The 23229-nt window shown below is 44.8% G+C and overlaps 1 protein-coding gene across 1 annotated transcript in view; it reads left to right on the top strand.

The window, feature by feature from the left end:
- Positions 1 to 23229, top strand: part of LOC147612640 (uncharacterized) — a 106244-nt gene that overhangs the window by 742 nt on the left and 82273 nt on the right. The window contains exon 2 of the mRNA XM_086783555.1: positions 22158 to 22307. Coding sequence (XP_086639681.1) covers positions 22158 to 22307 — 150 coding nt within the window. The remainder of the gene's footprint in view (positions 1 to 22157; positions 22308 to 23229) is intronic.

Genomic DNA, 23229 nt, shown 5'->3' with positions numbered 1-23229 from the left:
CTGCTCAAGGGGAAAAAAAAAACTAGATATTTTTTTGGATCCTTTGATCAAGTCAGACCTCAACTTGATGTTGTGGTGTCAACATGGAGGATTTAGGACAAAGACACATGAGGTAGCCCTAGCCTCATTTGATACAATCTGTATAGTGGCTTTGCAGCTTTCTATGTACTATATAGCCATCATATGGTCTTTCCAAGTTTCACATGCACAGTTTCGTGCTGTGCATTGCAGGCAATGCAAATATTGTTTTGATGATGATATGTATGTATATGGTAGGAGTGAACGAAGCAAGAGGTTACAACTATCTATAGTGATTAATTAGTCACACCTTTACTGAGTACTAACAAGTGTTAATTAATGTTGGGGTTTAATTCCTAATACATGGAAAATTAGGGCATGAAGACCATGCAAAAGCCTTCCATATTGACTGAAAGAAAGTCAGTCATATTGAAAATCTATTGAAAGTTGGTATTGGCACCTGCAATCCATGATTTCACTTACCACATTAACAACAGTGATCTACTTGCCAAAGTTGGTCTGAGGGAGAGATGCTAATACCAAGATTACACCTGTATCAGCAAGAACAATTGCTCCACTATATATACATACAAGTGATGCAAAGCTTGAATGCAGAAATCTCTGAAGCGCCTATATAAAGATTCATTATCTCTGAAGCTTGAAGGCAGAAATCTCTGGGCTTGTGTAGATCATGGCATTTAACCGCCCCTCACAAGGTCAACAGTATGTATAGCATGTCCATGCAGCCTATGGACTATCTGCGTACCTTCAGCCCAAGGAATAGATAGCTACACACGTGTACATCCCCCTTGGGATTGAGTGTTTCTGCTTGTTGGCTATGAGGGAGATAACAAGGTTAATCAGTCTTGCCCAAGGCCTAAGGAAAAAGCTACTGCTGCAGCAGCTTTTTTATGTTTTTCTTAATGCTGCCCACACTCTAGAGATTTTGGATGTAGTCATTCTTTGCATTAGGAATGGATGGGAGCACCACTTCCCATATGTAATTTCAAAGAAATTTTCTCTTTAGAAGAATGCACAAAAGTATTGTATGCTAAAGTTCTCATTCCGAACAGAAATAATCCAGAAGCAGAATTTAAGCATACGAAAATGGTGCTGATAGATGCTATGCAAGTGCATTGTAAATATTACTAGGAATGAGAAAAACTAGGTTAGTCTTGCACGGTGAATACCTCCTTCCCCCCAACATACACACACCCACCCTCCAAAACCTTCTTATTCCTTTTTTTTTTTTTTTTTCTTCAGAAAGGAGACTTCTATTAAGTATGATTTTTTTTTTACAAAATGGAGATTTTACACCAAGCAAGGTGGAGATCTCAACCAGTCAGGAGCCCTGTGCTGCCAATAGGGTCCCGAATGAGAGGATGTGAAAAAGATACCAATGTCCCACTCTCTCATAAACTGGCCACGCTTCCTCTCCGCAACCCTCAAAGATCCCTGGATTCTGGCCCAGGTAGCCATAATGGTGTGAATAATATCACTCCAAATCCTGCAAAGACACTGAGAAACAAGAACGGGAGTACCCTCAATGGCCTCGGTGCATCTAGCCTTCCAGATATTCCAGGCTGAGATGCTAGCAATAATCTCCCAAGAGCTGTCTAACCTCTGTGCCGGAGGGACAAAGTGTGAAAGTGGCAAATCCTAGCCTATTCTGACACAAGAGGGGGTTACACTTCAGCGCGCTGTGGACCTCCAAGCCAGACGGAGACCGAGAGCACCACGCTACCAGACTCCCAGACTACATTAGAGGGAGATCACAGAGATACGGGCTCGACATCAGCACCATATCCAAGAGCGGCTAGCTCACTTACACTCACACCCGAAGATCATGCTCCGAGGTATTTTTGCCTCGCCATGTATGACATATTACACCCCCATTATGGTACAGGTTGGAGCTAGACAGATCTGCATTGCATTCTTGTATACCCTGCGCATATAGGTTGCATACTGAGCCTCTAGCAGTAGTGCTCCATCCATCACACCCCCCCACTAGCTCAGTACTTTCATAGTTTACTTCATGTTCATTTTGTCCTTTTTTTTCTGGACATCCAGAAGACATTCACAGTTGTACATTGATTTGTCTCATAGGTCGAGTTCGGTCTCTAGTAGACGTTCATACATCCCTCTCTCCCCACGCACCCACCCACCCTTGCTCAGGCCCCCAAGGCAGCAACATAACTCTCTCTCTCCTCAATTGTTAAGTTTTATGCTGTGTATGCACCCAGGAGAGTGCTAGTGATCATCAGTAGGTTACTGGGGCACTTTTTACTTCAGTTAGATCCGAAAAAATAAAGAATGAGCTGAGCATCCAGTCACCTCCACGAACAGGGACACACTTTGTGATCTGCTGCATGAGAAAGTCCTTCCTAGGCTCAGTGCCTGGAGGAAAGCCCCTAACAACAAGCTTACAAAGCAAAGCCTTACATTGCACCTCAGGGTCAATGATATTCAATCCCCCTTCCTGCTTAGGCCTGATAATGGTTTCCCAAGCAACTCTAGCCCTGGTGTGTGCATTTCCATCAAGCCCTGACCAAAGAAAGTTCCGAATAAGACGACGAAGCTGGCCAATGCAGCCCTTATGAAAAATCCAGCACGAAGTGATAAACCAAGCCGTGGCTAGCAAAACTTGGTTAACCACCAAAGCTCTAGAGGCCAAGTCGAGCTTCCTCCTACTCCAGTGATGAAGTTTGCTTTTAATGCTTGAGCTCTGGAGCAAACTGTTGTGCAGGGGACATGTCAACGCCCACCTGACAACCAAGGTATTTGGCAGAGCATCCTCTCTCAATCCAAGTAAAACCAACATCTATACCCCAATCTGCAAGAGCAGAATCATTGATCCAAAAACCAACTGACTTATGCCAATTGATAGTAGCTCCTGCTGCCAAACAAAAGGCCTCCAAGGCTGTCCGGAAAGCACATAAACAAGCATGTGAAGCCTCAAGGAACAACGACGTATCATCTGCTAACTCAGAGTCCAAAAACTCTTCCTCCGTGCATAAAGGCAGCCTGAGACCCACAACACCAGGGGCAGCCCGAAGAAACTCTCATAGCCTCAGCTTACAATGAGGTACAGTAAAGGGGCGAGGGGACAACCCTGCCTCACTGAACGGTAAATCTGAAAACGCTCAACGCGCCTCCCACAGGCTAAAACAGTGCTATGAGCCTCCCTGTATAGGCAGGACACTCCTCTAAAGCAGTTTTGGGAAAACCCCATGTGTGCCATAGTGCCCTCTAATAAATCCCAATACACTCTGTCATAAGCTCTTTCAAAATCAAGCAAAAGAATGGCAAGAGGCTGCTGAGTAGACTTTGCCCACTCGACAGCTTCCCAGAAAGAAAAGATGTTATCAAATATACTCCTTCCTTGGAGGAACCCATTCTGGATATCATGGATAGTCCTTTGGAGAATTGGCTGCAACCTTCCTGGCTTTAGCTAAGATTTTATATGCAGATCCCAGGAGAGTGATGGGCCTCGATTGCTTGATGTCAGTCTTGTCCCCACTCTTGGGGATAAGGGGAATCAGCCCCTCCGTGAGGTATGGAGGCATCATACCCGACAACCACATTTCCTGAAGGGCAACATTGATAACATCTCCAATATGATCCTAAAAAAGAATAAAGGCTCGCGGGAGAAAGACCATCATCCCCTGGGCATGAACCACTGGAAAGAGCATGCAGTGCGTGAAGGAATTCATCCTTCGAGAAAGGGGCATCCAGGGAAGAACACACAGCATCTGTAAATGAGCCTGGGCATGCACTCCCAAACTTTATGCCGTGCCACATCTCTTTGAGGAGAGGGCACCTTTGCAGTCAACAAAGACCGATAAAAATATGAAGCAATGCCCCTCACCTTATCAGGCTCAATCTGAACCTCACCCTGTGAATTCTGCAAGTTCCTCACGATATCCCTGCTATGGGAAGGCCTATGTGCTGAAAAAAACTCTTTGTTGCATCTGCCACCCATCTGAGTCCAAAAAGCCTCGTTCGCATGAAAGGCGAACTCAGCCCTCCTATCCATGGCCAACTGCAACTCTGCTCTAACTGTGGTCAAGAGGTCTGTAATCCAAGACGCATGTGGATGCTTTTCATGTTCCCTCTGAAGAGCAGCAATCCTACGCCTAATAGCTCTCTCCTTGTCCAGAGCCTCCTTGTCTTTGGACAAGGCAGTGCTATGATAATGATGGCTGGTCCTCTCAGGAGCTAGCGCAATATTATGACGAGGATCAGGACCGTCACAAGATCTCCATATCTCTCTGATCTCAAGGGAGATGTCTGCATCTAGATAAAGAGAGTCAGGGATACGGACACGATGAGAGGCCGAGCGAGCCCCAGGCTCCTTGAGACACAAAATGACGGGGCAATGATCGGATTTGGTGGTGCCAGGCATAATAGCAATGGTGCCTCCTCTGTCCAAGGACCAATCATCCACATAAAACGTGTCCAGACGTGCAAAGATGCTCTCATCCCCGCTCCTGCCGTTATGCCAAGAGAAAGATAAGGAATTTGGCCTTCTCTGGAAGTCATCCTCAGTCCAACAATCCCTGCCAAAAAAGGAAAGCGTGAACCTCTCCCATGAGGTTCGCTCCAAAGGGTGTAAACCCCCTTCGCGTCCACCTACCTTCTTGTCAGAAGGTAGCTCAACCATATTAAAATCTCCTCCCACTATCCAATGATCAACCTGGGGAATGACATTTGTAATGGTGTCCCAAAAGGCCACCCTTTCACCTCTCACGTTAGGTGCATAGATATTCAAGATTCCCAATTTCTGACCCTCATGCATGATCAAGATCCACTGCGCTCTAGCAGGGATGATAACACCGTGCCCAATAACATGAGGCATAACAGATGCTGCCACCACTGAAATGCAAACACCCCCTCTAGTCCCAACTGCCGAGGACCAGAAGGTGTGGCCAGAAAGCATCTTACCAGTTTTGCCACACTGAGATCTATCCAATTTGTGTTCCTGCAACAAAAGTATATCCATAGACCCTCCTGTAACAGCAGGGTGAAGCTGGTCCTTCAGAAGGCGCTTCCTACCACGGGTGGGAAGATCTCCAAGGCCCTGAACATTCCATGAGACGATTCTCATGGAAGAGAAGAGGGTTTGACCCCCGATCTAAGAAGACGATGGGCAGCTTGAGGATGCCTCTCATAATGCTGGAGGACAGGAAAATCCACGGGACAAAGTCCAATGACATGCCCTTGTCCGAGGCCCTGCACAGTACCTGCATATGTACGAGAAACCTGTTTGCCCTGCGGGGCATCAAGGGCAATGGCATCATGCTGAAAATCCTGTAGTACATGATCCCCACTGCGCTGAACATCCTGCATATCGCCCCCTCCAAGTAGAGAGGACTCAACAAAATCATCCTGATCTGAGATATCATCTCTCTGCAAAGATGCATCAGCTGACATATCCCTCTGAGCAGAAACATCATCTATGTGTACACGATCCGAGGAGGCCTTCCCATCAATCGCACCAGGAGGGCGGGTGTGAGAGACAGCTGGCCACACCTGGTGGACTGAAGGACAAGAAGAAGCCAAGGGAGGTGGCGCCTGAGAAGCACGCTTACGAGGCCTCCTGCGACCTCGAGCCCGAGGGCAATCTCGAGCAAAGTGACCCTGTTGGTGACAAACCCGGCACTGATTTGGTTTACCTGCAATCTCCATAAGTTGCTTCAAAGGGCCACAAGGGCCCGGAAGCAAAACATAGTCCTCAGAGCTCAATGTCACGGGCAAGAACCATGACCCTGGGGACAGCATCCGCCAAGGCAGTGACCACCTGGGCAGAAGATGTCGGCAAGGCGTGGAGGGGGGACACTTGAAGAACCATCCCAAAGAGCCAATATGCGTGCGGAAGACTTGGGAATCTGAGAGTAATCGGGAAACGGTTCCGGTCTTCCTCAACAGGGTCAAAATAGCTAGAGTAGGGAAGAAAGAATATCTTCCTCGGGCCCAATGGCAAAGGGCTGCCCTTCAAAACCTCTGAGGCTGCGTCCTCAGAATCAAAATCTACTTGGAAGAAACCTCTTCCAAGCAACCTGACATCTCGAAAGTGTGGAGCGAGGTCGGAGGGAAGAGCTGCCAGGACCCAATCCCTAGCCTAGAGATGGGACGGGTGAGATCCAAAGATTATGGCAATGAGGGTCGTTTTGGAGTCTTTCTCTATTTCGGCATAGAGGACCGTGAGCTTGGCTTCGGAAAGAACAATGGTTCGCCCGGCCGAGGGAGAATGATTAGCCATGATGCTAATCGAAGAAAAAGGCCGACTTGAACCCGAACGAGGAGCAATCGGAACCAAGGGGAAGAGGCAGGCAAGGAAGCGGAGGAAAGGAAGAGAGGGTGGAAAAGGGCAAAAAAGAGAATAAAATAAAAGGAAGAAAAAGAAAAAGAAAAAAGAGAGAAATGAAATGATATATTAACGTCTCTAAGAGGCCATAATGGCCTATGAGACCAAAACTGAGAGTACATCTGAAGTTGGTGTCTCATCAAAGAGAACAAGACTAAAAAGTACAATAAACTGATTGTCCTACAGTTATAAGAATAGAACTGCACACTTCGAGAAAAAGAAAAAAGAGAGAGAAATGAAATGATATATTAACGTCTCTAAGAGGCCATAATGGCCTATGAGACCAAAATTGAGAGTACATCTGAAGTTGGTGTCTCATCAAAGAGAACAAGACTAAAAAGTACAATAAACTGATTGTCCTACAGTTATAAGAACAGAACTGCAAGACTCCGAGATGATACTGAGTAGAAAATACTGGAAAATGTATATCAGGTAGATCCATGTATGCTGATCAGTTGAAGTGTTGCCCTCTCCTTAGATCAAGTATCTCCGCCATGGGGCTGTCTAGAATGGAGAGGTCGTAGAAGCGAGGTAGGCGCCTCTGATGCTGAGCAATAATGGCTCTGATCTGGTGATGGTGAGGATGCCGTGGTCGGGATCTTGGTGGGCGTGGCCGACGAGCACGACATAAGATAACTGCTCTATCAGTGGTGGTGACTCCCTGGGAGCGTGGTCGGTGCTCTGCTGGTCCAATGGAGGAGGTATTAGGAGGTGTGTGGGCTGGGTTGCTGGTGCTGGTGCTGAAGAAATCTGTCAGGGTCCTCTGTCTAGGTACATCATGGCTCGGCCTCCTGTCTGCCAAGAGGTGGAGGAAGGAGGGGAGGCGGAGAGAGGAGGGGAGGCGAACAAGGAGAGCAGGAGGGGATGGGGCGCAGGCAGGAGACAGCAGTGGGAGAAGAGGGGCGGGCAGAAGCAGGGGAGAACAACGGGAGAGGAAGGAGGGGGGGCAGAGGAAGGAAGGGGGGCGACACAGACGACAGAGGCGGAGGTTCGGGGAGCTCGCAGGTCTTCAGCACGCCGTTTCGAATAGTCGCTCTCCGCATTTCTTTCACAGCACTCCTTACTTTTTGGAGATGGTTCTTCTTATTCCTTTTTCATTGGGACATCTTCTGTTTCTCAGCTTGCATCACCGTTAATAGTAGTCGCACAGTAAAGAAAGTGTGCAGCATAGTTTTGGGAGAAGGGAGGATGTGACACTTTTCGATAGCATGTCTTGCATTCCCTTTTTCTTCCTCGAGTAGATCTTTCTGTAGTCGCAATTTGGTACTAACCCAAAAATGGTTTGGTCTTCCCATTTGGAGGCATTACCACTTGTGGTCGCAAAGCTGCCAAGACAAGTCCTTGATGGCTAAAAGTTGGTTAATTCTTCTGTAGTCACAGTCCTGTGTTTTGAGCTGTAAGGCTCATGGATTCTGTGCGGCGGTGGAAAATGGAGGGAGAGATAAGAAAGGAAGTCCCCTCTCACCTCCTGGATGAGACCTGGGTGTGGATGGCTCAGTAGAGGGCTGGGGCTCCCCAAATCTTGACTAGTTTGAGGCTGAATCATAAATTTTTGTAGTGTCACATTGATCATTCAAATTGTGACACAGGGTCCCTCCTAGCCCCTTGGGATGGCTTTAAGCCTGCCCCATGCCCACTAAAAGAGCACTAAGCCCTCTTCTGGGGTAGCCCTATAGGCGGGACTCCTTTTCTACATGCAAATCCTTCATGCTTCTACAGATGCCCGGGATCCAGTTGCAGACTAGATACACAGATCATCTGACATCATTCCAGAGGGAGACTCACAGTATGGACTGGCATTGCTTCATGTGCAGGGCAATGCACGCCTGACCTCGGATGCGTAGAGTGGAACTCTAGCTGACTTGTCCCGAATATTATATGTTAGAGTGTCCTTTCACACTTGATGTCCAAGGGGAAAAACCACATGGAAAAAAGTGCCCTTGGTTAAGCCCTGTTCACACATAGCACTACCATAAGTGAGCATATGCCTACCTGTAGTGGAAGTGTGAACCTGTACAAGGTAGCAGATCACTCTCTGTATGAGAGTAACCCAAAGCTTTGCGGAAAGCTTCAAACTTTTCTCGAGGTAAAGCCTTTGTGAATAGATCTGCAACATTATCCTGTGTAGGGCAATAAGATAAACTGATCTCCCCTGCATGTAGCCTCTCTCTGACATAGTGATAATGAATCTCTATGTGCTTGGTACGTGCATGAAATACTGGATTTCGTGCCACGGCCATAGCACTCTAGCTATCAGTGAGAATGGTGGTGGGTGTTTGCTGACACTCACGAAGATCAGCCAATAGTCTCCTCAACCATACACAATCTACTGTAGCTGTAAAGACTGCCCTGTACTCAGCCTCACAAGTAGATGTAGCAACAGTGGGTTGCTTTTTACTCAACCAAGATATGCATGAACTGCCAAGAAAAAAACAATTCCCACTGGTGGATTGCCTGGTATCATAATCACCAGCCCAATCTAAATCACTGTATGCATAAAGCTGCAAGCTGCCCCCCTTGGGATAGAACAAACCAAGATCTAGGGTACCCTTAAGATAACGAAAAATGCGTTTGACTGCTTGCCAATGCTTTGTGCCTGGGCTGTGCATGAATTTGCTCAACAAAGACACCCCAAAAGATATGTCTGGCCTCGTGTTACACAAGTAAATGAGGCATCCTACTGCCTGGCTGTAAATGCCGGCCTCAAAAGGCTCTCCAATATCATGCATAGTAAGCCGTACACCTGGTTCTACCGGAGTAGAAATGGGCTTACATTCATCCATGTGAAACCTTTTTAGCAAACTTTTTATGTACTTAGTTTGCTGCATAACAATTGTTGGAAATAAGTGCACACTAGGTGTACTATTTCTAGTCTAGTTTCACTTAAAGTCTTTGTGTCTTGAGTCTAGTGCCATGTGGCATCTCTACATTTATCCCATAAGTCAGTCTACTCAATCTTGTACTTCTCACCTATATATTGTAGGTGTCACATCAATGAAAGCATCAATCTTGTGTCTTGTCTACACTCATCTCAAGGTAACTCTTTGTCTTTCATTTGTTTTTGTTTCATTTCTAGTTTTGCTATTGCTTTCATGTTTCTCTACATGGTATCAGAGCAAGTTTTTAGGGTTTCCTTGTTTTTCTTATGAGCTTTCGCCATTCTCTCCAAGTTGTCCCACTCAACTCAGCGCAGCCCATCTGTTGCCCTGCGTAGATCTGCACATGTTGTGTAACTTGACTTGCATTTGTTGTCCAACGTCACCTCTCAAGCTGCACGTGCTGCCCAGCACATTCTGAACCTTCTGTCCGCCAGCTTTTGCTGTCCGCCGGCCTGTTTACAGTTGCTGCTGCCTGCGCTTCACCCTCTACAGGCTGCGCATCACTCCATACCTGCAGCTACTGTCGGTCTCCCTCTCCTCTTGAAGAATCTACAAGGTACATGCTACATTGTCTCCTTCAGTTTGCTGGTCAGTCCTTTCCTCATATCTGCAAATTGCTAGTTCCTCATGCTTCGATAGGCTGTCACATGCTATGGCCTTGACAAGTGGTGAGAGAGCCGGCTTCTAAAAACAGTTTGGATCTCTTTTTCATTCATTTCTGCAATCTTGTAAGGGAATAGACACTGCCCTTGCATTTTAGCAAGAGGTAAGACCTTCCCACATGGCCTCTTCTACTCATTCTCTCATGTCTATCGACAAATTCAATGGCTCCAACTTTCATACTTGGCAAATCAAAATCAAGTGCCATCTTATGAAAGAAGGTCTTTGGGACGTTGTTCACCATGCTGCTCCCGAAGATTCAGACATTGAGCAAGTTATCACTTATGCTCCCACTGCCAAGAATGACAAAGCCTATGCTATCATCCTGCTCGGTCTTGGCGATGATTACATTCATCACATCTCCGACATACAGTCTGCTTCTCGAGCATGGATCACTTTGGATACCCTTTTTGGACCTCGTTCTAAAAACTCTAAGATTGCACTTATGATCTCATTCTTTGATCTATATATGCAGGAGGGAGCTACTATAGCCTCTCATGTCAATTATTTTCGCAGTCTTATGGTTCAGCTTGCTTCAGTGAAGTCCCCCATCTCCGAAGATATTGCTATTGCTGTGCTTCTCAAAAGCTTACCTGAAACCTATGCTACTCTTGTCACTACCTTCAAGTATCACAATAATCCTACTCTTGAAGGTATCATCAATGCTCTCCAAGAAGAGGAAAGAACAAAACAACAAAAGGTAACTGACACTGCTTTTTTAGCAAAGAAAGGAGGTTCTAAGGTAAGAAAGCCTTGCACCCATTGTGGAAAAACTAATCATTTGGAGAAGGACTGCTTCAAGGCTCATCCATGCACCATTTGTGGCCGTGATAATCACCGGGAGAAGGACTGCTCTCTAAAACCTCTACATCAGCCCCTGTATCTACCTCAGCCCATGTTGCTACAGCATCTACATCAGCAGATCTTGCTGTTCATTCCTCACATGATGAGGAATGGGCTTTCTGATTACTTCACCTTTCTTGTCTACCACTTTGACCACCGATGATGTAGGTCAAGGGGTTCTATTGTCTTACTCATTCTGCTTTAGGACCTCTCTCTTGTCCCTACTTGAGAGGCAGAGATTGCCCTTGAGGAGGGATGTCTTCAAGGTCCATCTGTTTGTCTACAGTCAGTTCTACAGTCAGTCTTCTGTCTATCTAGTCTTGTCTGTCTATCTATCTGTTGTCTGTCTATCTGTCTATCAATCTGACTGTGTCTTGTTTTAGATCCATCTTGTCCCTACCCTTGTGGACCCATATGAGGATATCACTTGAGGAGGGGTGTCTCAGGATTTTTTTGTCTCTCATGTCTAGTCTCTCAGTTTATCAGTCTTTATGTCTATCTTCTAGTCTTGTCTTTTTTGTCTTCCTCCTAGTGTCCACTTAAGGAGGGTGTTGGAAATAAGTGCACACTAGGTGTACTATTTCTAGTCTAGTTTCACTTAAAGTCTTTGTGTCTTGAGTCTAGTGCCATGTGGCATCTCTACATTTATCCCATAAGTCAGTCTACTCAATCTTGTACTTCTCACCTATATATTGTAGGTGTCACATCAATGAAAGCATCAATCTTGTGTCTTGTCTACACTCATCTCAAGGTAACTCTTTGTCTTTCATTTGTTTTTGTTTCATTTCTAGTTTTGCTATTGCTTTCATGTTTCTCTACAACAATGCCATCATCTGTATGTATAAACTGTATGCCAAGATAGTAGTGTAAAGGCCCCAAATCTGACATATCAAATTCAGCTTTCAAATCAGCTTTGAAATCTGAAATTTGTGCTTTGCTTGTACCTGTAATGAGCATGTCATCTACATATAAGATGACTATGAGAATATCGGCCTCGGTTTTCTTCACATACAATGTGCTTTCAGCTGGACTATTCTCATAACCTTGGCTGGTTAGATGAGCATGTATCTTATCATACCAAGCTCTTGGAGCTTGCTTTAACCCATACAATGCTTTGTGTAATCTGCATACTTTATGTTCCTCACCAGGAACTACAAAACCAATGGGCCGATTTACATATACTTCCTCTTGTAAATCCCCATTTAAGAATGTAGTTTTGATGTCCAATTGATGCACTTTCCATCCTTTATGGGCAGCCAATGCAATTACTGATCTTATTGTGGTCATTTTCGAAGTAGGAGCAAAAGTCTCTTCATAATCTATTCCCTTTTTTTGGGAGTAGCCTTTAGCCACAAGTCTTGCTTTGTACCTGTCAATAGTACCATCAGACTTTCTTTTGACTTTGTACACCCACTTTGTTCCAATTACATGCTTGCCTTTAGGCAATTCCACAAGATCCCATGTATTGTTCTTCATTATAGAAGAAATCTCAGCTTGCATAGCTTGCAACCAATGCTCATTCTCATGTGCTTCTTCACAAGAAGAAGGCTCTTCTGAATCAAAGAGACCACCCATTGCGAATGCAGACTCCCCATGATGTACATTCAAAGCATGGCTGGAACTAGCCCTTGTTCTACCTGTGAGTGGAGCTGCAAGTTTGCTTTCTTGCAAAGTTTTCAGCAACCATCTTGGCACTGACTTGGCTGTGTCTATGGCTCTTTGCTCTTCCCTGACAAGATCTTCCACTTCTTCCATAGAAGGGGGTTGAATGGCTGGCTGGTCCACATGTTCTACATGTGGATTTTCTTGTGTAGGGGCTGGCTGATCTGAATCCCCCCTAATTGCAATGGGTAAAAGTCCATCAAACATGTCCTGTAAGCCTGTATCATTGCTTTTATACAAGTTGACCATGGGCTGTTCTGAATTTTCAGCAAATACCACATCTCTACTCACAAAAATCCTTCGTGTAGTTGGATTATAAAGACGGTATCCTTTGCTCTCATTGCTGTAGCCCACAAAAATGCATTTAATTGCTTTGTCATCTAGCTTTGTTCGGAGTTGTTCTGGCACATGTGCATATGCCAAACACCCAAATGTACGCATATAATCCACTGTTGGCTTTCGGCTATACCAAGCCTCAAATGGTGTTATGGTTTTCAAAGCTTTTGTTGCAACACATGAGTTGCACACATTATGGCTTCCATCCAAAATTTGTGAGGCAACTTTTGTGCTTTCACCATGCATCTTGCCATCTCCATTAGAGATCTATTTTTCCTTTCAGCTACACCATTCTGTTGCGGTGTATAAGGCACAGTACATTGGTGTTTGATGCCCTTTTGAAGCATATAATCCTTGAATGCATTTGACATGTATTCTCCACCTCTATCTGAGCGGAGTGTTTGGACTTTACATGCACACATATTTTCAGCCATTGCTACAAAGTGTCGAAAGCATGTAAACACATCTGCTTTCGCTTTCAAAGGGTAAGCCCAAGCAAACCTGGAGTAGTCATCAATGAATGTGACAAAGTAAAGATGCCCCCCTATGGATGGTGTCTACATTGGACCACATACATCACTATGTATGAGCTGTAATTTACTTTCAGCTCTAACAGCTCCATCTTTGGGGAATGGTTTCCGTTGCATCTTTCCCAAAATACACCCCTCACATACATGTCTTGGTGGAGACTCAAGAGGCGGCATATTATCAACCATACGATGCTTCTGCAAAAGCATCAAACTCTGAAAATTTACATGCCCAAAACGAGCATGCCATAGCTCTGCATCATGCATAGTAGGAGTGTGGGCAGCCACTGTATTTACATCATAAGTGCGCTTGTCATAGCTGTCCAGCTTATACAAGCCTTTGTATCGTGTTCCAGAAGTGACCATTTCATAACCCTTTGATGGGTCTTTTACCAAACACTTCCCGTCTTCAAATTCAACCTTTAAACCTTGGTCATTTATGGCTAAGACGGAGAGCAGATTTTTCTTTATCCCTGGAACATACAATACATTCTTCATACATATATTGGCACCATTGGTTGCAATAAGTATGACATTACCAATTCCCTTTACTGGATATGTGGTATGATCTGCACATGATACAGTGCGGCCTTTTGAAGCATAAACCAAGTGCTGAAATACATCTTTGCATGAAGTGATGTGGCTCGAAGCACCACTATCAAAATACCATGATGCATTCTGTCTGTCAGATGCAATGCAAGACATATCAGTGTCTGAAGCACTTGGTGTGTCACTAGTGCATATGACCAAAAAAGAGTACTCTTCCTGGATTACATTAGCTGATTGCTGTGCTTTGTCATCAGAAGAGTCTGCTACTGCATTGCCTGCTTCTTTCCTTTTCTCTTTTGCAATCCGCTTCCTACATTCACTGATGTAGTGTCCAGGCTTATGGCAGTAGTGACATTTGTCCTTCTTTTTGGGCTTGTTTGCATCCCCTTTGTCAGACTTTTCACCACTAGAAGAGGGCTGTCCATGACCAGCCTTGTTACCCTTATCCTTGGCTGTAAATGCCTTTTCTCCACCACGGTTGCTCGATAAGTTTGCTCTTGTTTGCTCTTCCTGCAAGAGTAAACCCACGAGCTCTTCTTGCAAGAGTAAACCCACGAGCTCTTCAAAAGTGACGGGATCACCACCTCCTCTCATTGAGAGGTTGAGAGAGGTGTGAAAGCCCAAGTAGGAAGGCGGTAAAGAATGAAGAGTGTTGGTGACCATCTGTCTGTCTGGGATAACCTCGTCAATGTTGAGCAATTGTTCCTGCAAATCTTTCACTTTGGTGAGATGATCTGCCATGGAGTCACCCTCATCCATAGAAAGAAGATCCGACGGGCACGCACGGCAGTCGGCGGCCGGAAGCCGTGGGAAACAGAGCAGCAATAGAAGTCGTCGAACGGGCGATGCTGGGCACCCAAGAGCGGTGGACGGAGCTGACGGGGACGAAACAGCCGGGACGGAGTCGCTGTTGGCGGACGAACAGAGCAGGCACTGGAGTCGCGCCGCCGGCTACAGAGGCGGTGCCGCCCGCAAGGCTGGGCGGAGGTGGGGGCTCCCCACTAGTGCCGCCCGTTCCTGGCGGCCGGACGGCGGAGCAGTGACGGAATCTGACAGACGGAAAAATGCAGGCGACGGAAATTCACAGCCTATCGACGGAATTTCGTAGGATTTCTTCCAGCTACAGATTTCCAGGACCAGCTTTTAGCTCCTAGCTGTGATACCAAATGTTGGGTGTTGGACTCACACACTCACACACACAAACCTGCACATTAGGGTTAGGTGCAGGGTAGAGAAGCTCACACATAGAAATGAGAGAGAGAGAGAGAGAGAGCCAAAAGTGTGGTATCCACAAAATGCAAGTCAACCCTTGCATGTGTGCCACATCCATATAATATAGAAGTACAAAATATTATATGTTAGAGTGTCCTTTCACACTTGATGTCCAAGGGGAAAAACCACATGGGAAAAAGTGCCCTTGTTTAAGCCCTGTTCACACATAGCACTACCATAAGTGAGCATATGCCTACATCTGAGTTAGTAGATGATCCGGCGTTGTTCCTTGAGGCTTCACATGCGTGTTTATGTGCTTTCGGGACAGCCTTGGAGGCCTTTTGTTTGGCAGCATGAGCCACTATCAATTGGCATAAGTCAGTTGGTTTTTGGATTAGTGATTCTCCTCTTGCAGATTGGGGTACAGATGTTGGTTGTACTTGGATTGAGAGAGGATGCTCTGCTAGATACCTTGGTTGTCGGTGTTGACATCTCCCCTGCAAAACAGTTTGCTCCAGTGCTCTTGAGCATTAAAAGCAAGCTTCATCACTGGAGTAGGAGGAAGCTCGACTTGGCCTTTAGAGCTTTGATGGTTAACCAAGTTTTGCTAGCCACGACTTGGTTTATCGCTTCGTGTTGGATCTTTCATAAGGGCTGCATTGGACAGCTTCGTCGCCTTATTTGGAACTATTTTTGGTCAGGGCGGCTTGATGGAAATGCACACACCAGGGCTAGAGTTGCTTGGGAAACCATTATCAAGCCTAAGCAGGAAGGGGGATTGAATATCATTGACCCTGAGGTGCAATGTAAGGCTTTGCTGTGTAAGCCGGTTGTTAGGGGCTTTCTTCCAGGCTCTGAGCCGTGGAAGGACTTTCTCATGAGCAAATCATGAAGTGTGTCCCTGTTTGCGGAGGTGATTGGACTCTCAGCTCACGCTTTATTTTTTCGGATGCAGTTCACCGCTCCCCTTCATCCCCCTTGGTTAGGTCCCTCCTACGGGCCTAGGACTGCCTGAGGAGTTTTTTGGTACACATCCCCCTGCGTTCAGCGGAGGAAGTTAAACGGCAGCCCATTCTGTGGAATGACTTGGTCTTAGATGTGCATGGTAGGCCTCTTGGGGCAGCTATGCATATTCTTTGGGCTGGCTGGGAGACCCTTTGCCCTATAGTGTTGGCTTGGAAGAGGTTTCAGAGCCTCACTGAGGTACAGAGATTGGATCTCACGCAGCATTTGAGAGGCTCTAGTCGGAGGATTGCACAGATTGATGCAGCCATTCCCAACCACTGGATTACTGGATCTTTCTTGGAAGACCGTCATCATTCTTGGTTTGGGGTTTTTAGCGACCTTAGAAAATCTTTCGGAAGACTTGCAAGTTGAGGAGTGACAGATTGTAAGATGTATACGGGGTATGTTCTAGTGGTATGGGATGCTAGGATGTAGATGTTTTAGCTTCTGATGGGATAGTTATCCACAAGTCAGGATTGCTAGATGCCTAGTTCATGGGGTGAGTGCACTAGCCTCTGATATGGCAGATATATGGTTTATGGCCCATGCTTCTAACGAGGTAGATGCCCAAGTTACCAGCTTTTATGGGTGTTCTCCAAATCTGTGTAGTTCATGGGGTGAGTGCACTAGCCTCTGATATGGCAGATTTCCAGTTCATTAGCCACACCTTTGACGTGACAGATATATGGTTTATGGCCCATGCTTCTGACGAGGAAGATGTGCAGGTTATCAGCTTTTATGGGTGTTCTACAAGGCTGTGTAGCGAGGTATGACTGGTGGGATTATACTAGTTCGACCCGTCCCAATAGAGAGTGTTGATGTTGGAAGATTTTGCTTGCATCTTGATTACCTTGACACAATAGGCTTGAAGTTTCTAGGTACTTCAGATAGTCAGAGTTTGACTGAGATAGATTCCTACTCATGATGATTGTTTTCAGTTTGTCAGGCAACAGAAAGGATACATCAGTTCTGGTGGAACATTGCACATGTTCAACACCGAAAGATCATTTGATTGGTGAATATTTGCCTACGATAATATTGAACATGTTATGTTTACTATGGGTGTCACCCCAAGTTTCCCTTGAGAATTAGAACTTGAAGGATGTATTTCTAGGTGTAGTCCCATAAAGAATTGACCTGGTGTATAGCCAATTCCACAGTTGTGCATTTGGCAGAGGATATGGTACAATAGGCAATCCTAAATGGATAGGTAATTTGATTGGCTACAACAATTGTCTCTGTGATGTAATTCCTTGAGAGCTGGATTGAGGGATTGTTCTGTTTTTCACGACTCCGTTCGAGTTGGTCTATTTTTTAGTTCCACTAAGATAGTGGTAGGAACAGTAGTTGCAGTTCTAGATAGTTACTTTGGTAGAGTTATGACTAGAAAGAGTAGACATGGTGAACTAGATTATGGAATTAGTTGTCAGATGTAGTTTGAGTTTCCCCTATTTATTTCCAAGACCGGGAATTTCTTTTTCTTTCTTAGACAGATTTTGTTTCCAAGAGTGGAAACATTTGAGGAGGGTAAGTACGTTATGTACCTAGTGCTAATCCTTGGGATTAGTGGCCTAATCCAATGGGGTTAGGAGAGCCCGGGAGAAAGCAGGCTAATACGAGCAGCTAAGGTTTTTTTTTTTTTTTTCTAGAAAAAAGATCCTTCTATTAGTTACTGAAAAAAAGATCCTTCTATTAGTTACTGAAAAAACTGCCACAAAGGGCTAGATCTTTTTTTTCTAGAAAAAAGATCCTTCTATTAGTTACTGAAAAAACTGCCACAAAGGGCTAAATACAACCCAACTCGCCTCATGAACAGGGTGGGGATCAATGGGCACTATATCAGTGAAACATGGGGTACTATTGTCATAACCTCACTATTGGTCAGAGTTTGACCAAGACCAAGACTCCAACTACATGTGTGGCAGAGCATGGATCGGCTTGCTGAAGGACTGCATGGGTGTAACAATTGGTGCAGCCGATGATCGAAGGATTTCTCAAGTCTAGATGTTCTTAAAGAACAGGCGTGATTTTCATCCCAAGCCCACATCACAAGGGTTTGTGGATGCTTTTCGGAAGCAGTTTGCTGCAATAGACCTGATAGCAGCCTATTGGAAACTGCAAGATTTGAGCATGTTGGGGAAACCATTCGAGCGCTATTTGAACGACTTCTGTACTCATCTAGAGTAGTGTAAAGTGGAATGTGTCCACACCATGGCAATGTTTATGCATGGATTAGATCCAGACTACAAGTTGGAGGTCTCCAAGAATGGAGCCAAACTCTAGAGGATGCTATTAAATTTGCCCAAATCTATGATAATATCCATGGTTCGCACAGGGAAGAAACAACACCTGGGATTTGGCAATAACAAGCGATCCCATGGTGGCACTAAAAGCACATTTGAACCCCAAAAGTTGATTAATCAACCTTAGAAAAATACAAATACTCGACAAGAACGCAAGGCAGCCCAGAAGGTGGAAGCAAAGAAGATGGGAGTGCTTCGAGTGCAACCAACTGGGGCATATGGCCAAGGCTTGTACAAACAAGAAGAACAAGAGCAAGTCCGTCTCTATTCACAAAATCTCAGGAAATTCCCTCTACTATCGATATTCACCACCTCGAGAACATTTTGTGCCGAGGATGCTCTTTGGATACTTTGCCCTTCTTCTAGCATGATCTCCTCAGGATGGATGATGGTTTGATCAAGGGCTGGCAGTTATCTGTACTTTTTGATAATGGTAGCAGTCATAACTTTGTGAGTGCTTGCTTGGTGCAGAAACCGTGGTTGCCAACAGTTGCAAGTGACCACATGTACCAAGCGAATTTCACACCGGGCCTGGCGCCAGAGATTTGGGACAAGACGGTGTGAGGGCTCTGGGTGATGGCCTCTATAGAACACCAGACACCACACAAGTAAGAGATATACAGATACAAGATATTTGGGCTCACAAATCACCTACTCCAAAGACACCTAGCAAACCAAAGACCTTTCTCTGAACCCTTGATGACCAAAACCGATCCAGATCAGCTTCTGTTTACCCTTTGAAGAGGTTGGTCAAATCTCTTGCATTTCACTGACACTCCCTTAGATCAATGGACTCTCACTATTCGTGATCCTCAGAAGAATCCCCTATTAGTGTCATGCTCTTAGACAGCCTGTGATCTTTCACTTTTCCTCAATTCCAAGCTGATTAAACCTATTTCATTAATCATTTGATATGAAACTTGTCTCAAATTAGTTTCCTCTGTCAGTCTATAGAGGTCCAATCTAACCAACCAAATGGATGGAAAGAAGCTTGTATAATCAGAAATTGATTCTTTTAAATTAACACACATACAAGCTCAGAATTCAGAGTTCACAATCCATCATCATCTGCTCAGATTTCAAACTATCAAATACAATATACCTGTCACTCAAATTGTATCCAGTTGCATGCAGATATCACACTAATCTCTTCTGAATCAAATCCTGAGCAGTAAGACAAAGACGATGACAATCCCTACATTTTTTTGATTCTGGACAGTTTGGATCAAATGAAGAAGAATAGAATCTCTATGGCGAATTCCAAACAAGGGTCCAACAACTCACAGCTGGCATCTACCTCAACCAACATTGACCTCTGAAGAAGAGCCAAATTCCATCAGAGTACCTGCCAAATATTTCAAATCATCTCTAACCCCAATTTGGTCTCTACCTACTTTGTATACTCTGCTCAGGCCTCTGACTGCAGGATCCAGGATAATTGGATTCCCCTTTGCTTCTTACAAGAACTCTTACAGGGATACTTCATGCCTCTGCATCCAACTCCCTGGGTTCCCCTTTGATAATCCTTTCCCATTCTCCAGCACCAACTTGAGACTATCCAGTGGAGATTAAGCTACCTATGGTTGATCTCCTTTAAACATGTCGTACAATCCAGGGACCCAATTCATGCTATCAGGCCATGCTTAGTCTCTGAAGTCTACTCAAACCTTTTGAATTGATAAAATCGAACCAATTCAAACAGAGTTTGATCCCTCTTGCTCAAGGCATACACAAGCTTAAGACTCAAAGCTCATGATCAATAGCTCTCTACTCAAATTTGGAACCGACAGATACAAAGCAATTGAGACACCCTGTCAACACTCTGTTATATTCCAAGCTTACAGCTACCACTTCTTAAAGGGGCTTACAACAACAAAACAGGAACAAACGATTGTTACTTTACGCTTTGAAGAGAAGATTGCTTGATCAAATTGAAGAAGATGAGGTCCTCTGTGATGAACTCCCAGCACTCCTTCACAACTTTTTGCCGGGCTCACTACCTCACCACTCTCCCCACTGGCTGGTCCTGCACCCATCACTTCCACACAAGACTCTCTTCCCCTTCTATTTCCTCTTGACTTGGAGCACACCCTGCCATTGAGCCCACACGTCACTGATGCTTCCCCTGCGCCCATTAGGCTCAATACCTCTCTTGCCCTTGCTGCACACCAACGATCTTCATCTCCATCCTCGCTGTCAGAATCTTCTTCCGATTCTGGAGCCTGTTCCTCCACATCTCAGGATCCCCGAGAATCTCCTTTCACAGATGCCACTCCCGACCCCTAATGGGATGAGCTCCCCTTCACCAGGCTTCCGCACACCTTGGATCTTCTGCGTGCCACATGTGCCCGACGTCTTGTGCGGAACTTTGACAGTGTGTCCCTCGAGGCACACATCTACTCTGAGTACTGGACAGATTATTTCATCCTACTATCAGAGGAATGGTCCAAGTTACATGGAGAGCTGTGCCGTGCCAACAATACCATCCAACAATTACTCTCTTAGGAAGTAACCCGTCTACAAGAGGAGCTGACACATGCTACTACTACTGTGACGCAACTTTGTGATGAAGTTGCTACTCTCAGGTCTTCTCTTACAACATCCCAGCATCATGTTTCCATGGTGGAGGTAGAGCTTCAGTTTGCTAAGACACACCTTGCTACGGTTGATATGGATCTTGCACAACTTCCCTCTCTCAGGGAGCAGGCTGCCCAGTTTCAGGCTGTGAGGCAGACTCTGCAGTTTGCGGCCTCATGGCCACCCCTGTTTTGCCAGTCTGACCCAGAGTCACAGTGCAGCTGGTGGACCACCATCTACAGGGCAGAATGGCTCTACTGATCCTCCTCACACTGAAGGCCTCTAGTTCAGTTTTGGTTACTATTGTTTTAGTATGTAGGATTTTATTTCATTTCATTGTATATATCCTTGAACATGTTGATCAGATTATCTCTATTGTAATATCTATTTTGAACTCATAGCAATCCCCCTCCAATGTTGTGGCAACCTCTCCATCCTTGGCAACCTCTCCATCCTCTACATTGGCTTTTCTCTGCAATTCACCGAGGACTGTGAATCGATTAGTGGTGGTGGGCGATCTGTAGCCACCCTTGCTGCCCACTATCTGCAGGCCACTATTTGGCCCTTCACTTTTGGATCGGAAAAAAGTGCCAACTACCACTTGCTTTGTCACTTTAGACCAGTCCAGCCCATTGCATTGACACTTGGGGCCACTTGCACCACTTGCACTGACACTACAACTGTGCACCACTTGTCTCTTATGCTCACTTAATGAACACCATGCCCCCTCGGTAGTGACGGCAGGGCCACTTGATAGTCACCCTTGGACCAGCCCAAAGGCCAAGCGGCATTGTACAAAAGGATATCGGGATTGTGTGATTGGGATCATTATAGGTCTCTTTTGGCCACCTGGGCCCTTATACATGGATATTTTAGAGCTGAGCAAACAAAATGCAGTAGATTTATGAGAGAGTGGAACCATGGTATTTTCTTCTCCTCCACTCCTAGGGGCTTTATAGCAGCATAGTGCCCCCAATTGGTTGAGATCTCCCTACCTTTTGGTTTGAGATCTCCTTTTGTATGCTCTTATTTTACTAAATAGAAATCTCTTTTCCGAAAAACAAAATGTTGTGTATAAGTGTCAAATTTGTTGCCATATTATTGTCTCTTGTGCAAGTTTTTATGGAAAATCATCAACATTAATTCTCAATATCAAGAATTATAAATAACATTTGGATTTAGAGTTTCAAGACATAAGTGAATTTTTCTTTTTGTTTAGGGTATAGGTGCAGAGGATGCTATATTTGTGATCGAAAGTGCTAAGGATCTTACAAATGAAAATGGGGATATCATATATTTTCAGAATCCTTTTGGTTTGACCATGCATAAAACAGAAGCTCTAATCACTTATGAGTTGCACGACCCTTTTGTAAGTTGGACTATTTCCACATGAATTCCAGTATAAATAGGATTACATACTGTTTTCATTATACCATTTTCTTTTGGGTATCCGAGTTGAGTACATAATACATAATACTATGTCCAATGGATGACTACATAGAACTATCTTCATTTCTTTGAAAGTTTTGCAAACTATGGAAGTTATAGCCATCTCTTGATTTTAATGTGTAGTGTCTAAAAAAAATTACCCTCAAGTCTCCCACCAGCCTAGCATGATTACAAATCTACTTTTTATACCAGATCTTAACCTTCTATACTTTCATTAAACATGAATTTACTATACAAGTATATGATAATTCAATGGACTAATTGTGGATATTTGTAAACTTCCAAGAGAAGAAGCATGCCTTCTTTTTGTGCAAGGGATCTATCTTGTAGTATAAACTAGAGTACAACCAACTTACAATTTGTATGAAATGAGCAATGTTTTACAAACCTTTACAAAAGGTATAAACTCCCTCTATGGCTGTGTGTGTGTGTGAGAGAGAGAGAGAACAAGAAGTGTGTGTGTGTGTGTGTGTATGTAGTGAATGCATGGCTCCAAAAGGCATTTGGGTTTGCGAAGATGATGTTGATGCTGAAGGAAATGTTTTGTCCTTTCCTCGAGCTCAAAGCTGTTGGCACTTGGGTACAGACCTTCATGGCGTATGTCACAGGAACAATTGCAGCCTTTTACTCCTCTTACGGTTGTTCCGGATGGTGAAAGAACGGAGGATTGGATTTTCCATAGGACCTTATCGTGGATTCTCTTTCCCTTGGGTTTCATCTGCTTTGAGCTATAGGTTGATTATTCCTACACCTTGGTTTGTTGATCGAGTTAATAAGATTTGGCTTCTCATTGAGACAACTCGTTGGTGGAAACAAAACCTGAAGAAAATTTGGCATAGTGA

The sequence above is a fragment of the Cibotium barometz genome, chromosome 45, assembly GCF_041138505.1.
Source record: "Cibotium barometz isolate CiBa-2024 chromosome 45, ASM4113850v1, whole genome shotgun sequence".
Classification (NCBI taxonomy): domain Eukaryota; kingdom Viridiplantae; phylum Streptophyta; class Polypodiopsida; order Cyatheales; family Cibotiaceae; genus Cibotium; species Cibotium barometz.
Note: the sequence above shows the minus strand (reverse complement) of the source record. Positions and strands in the feature narration are given on the sequence as shown.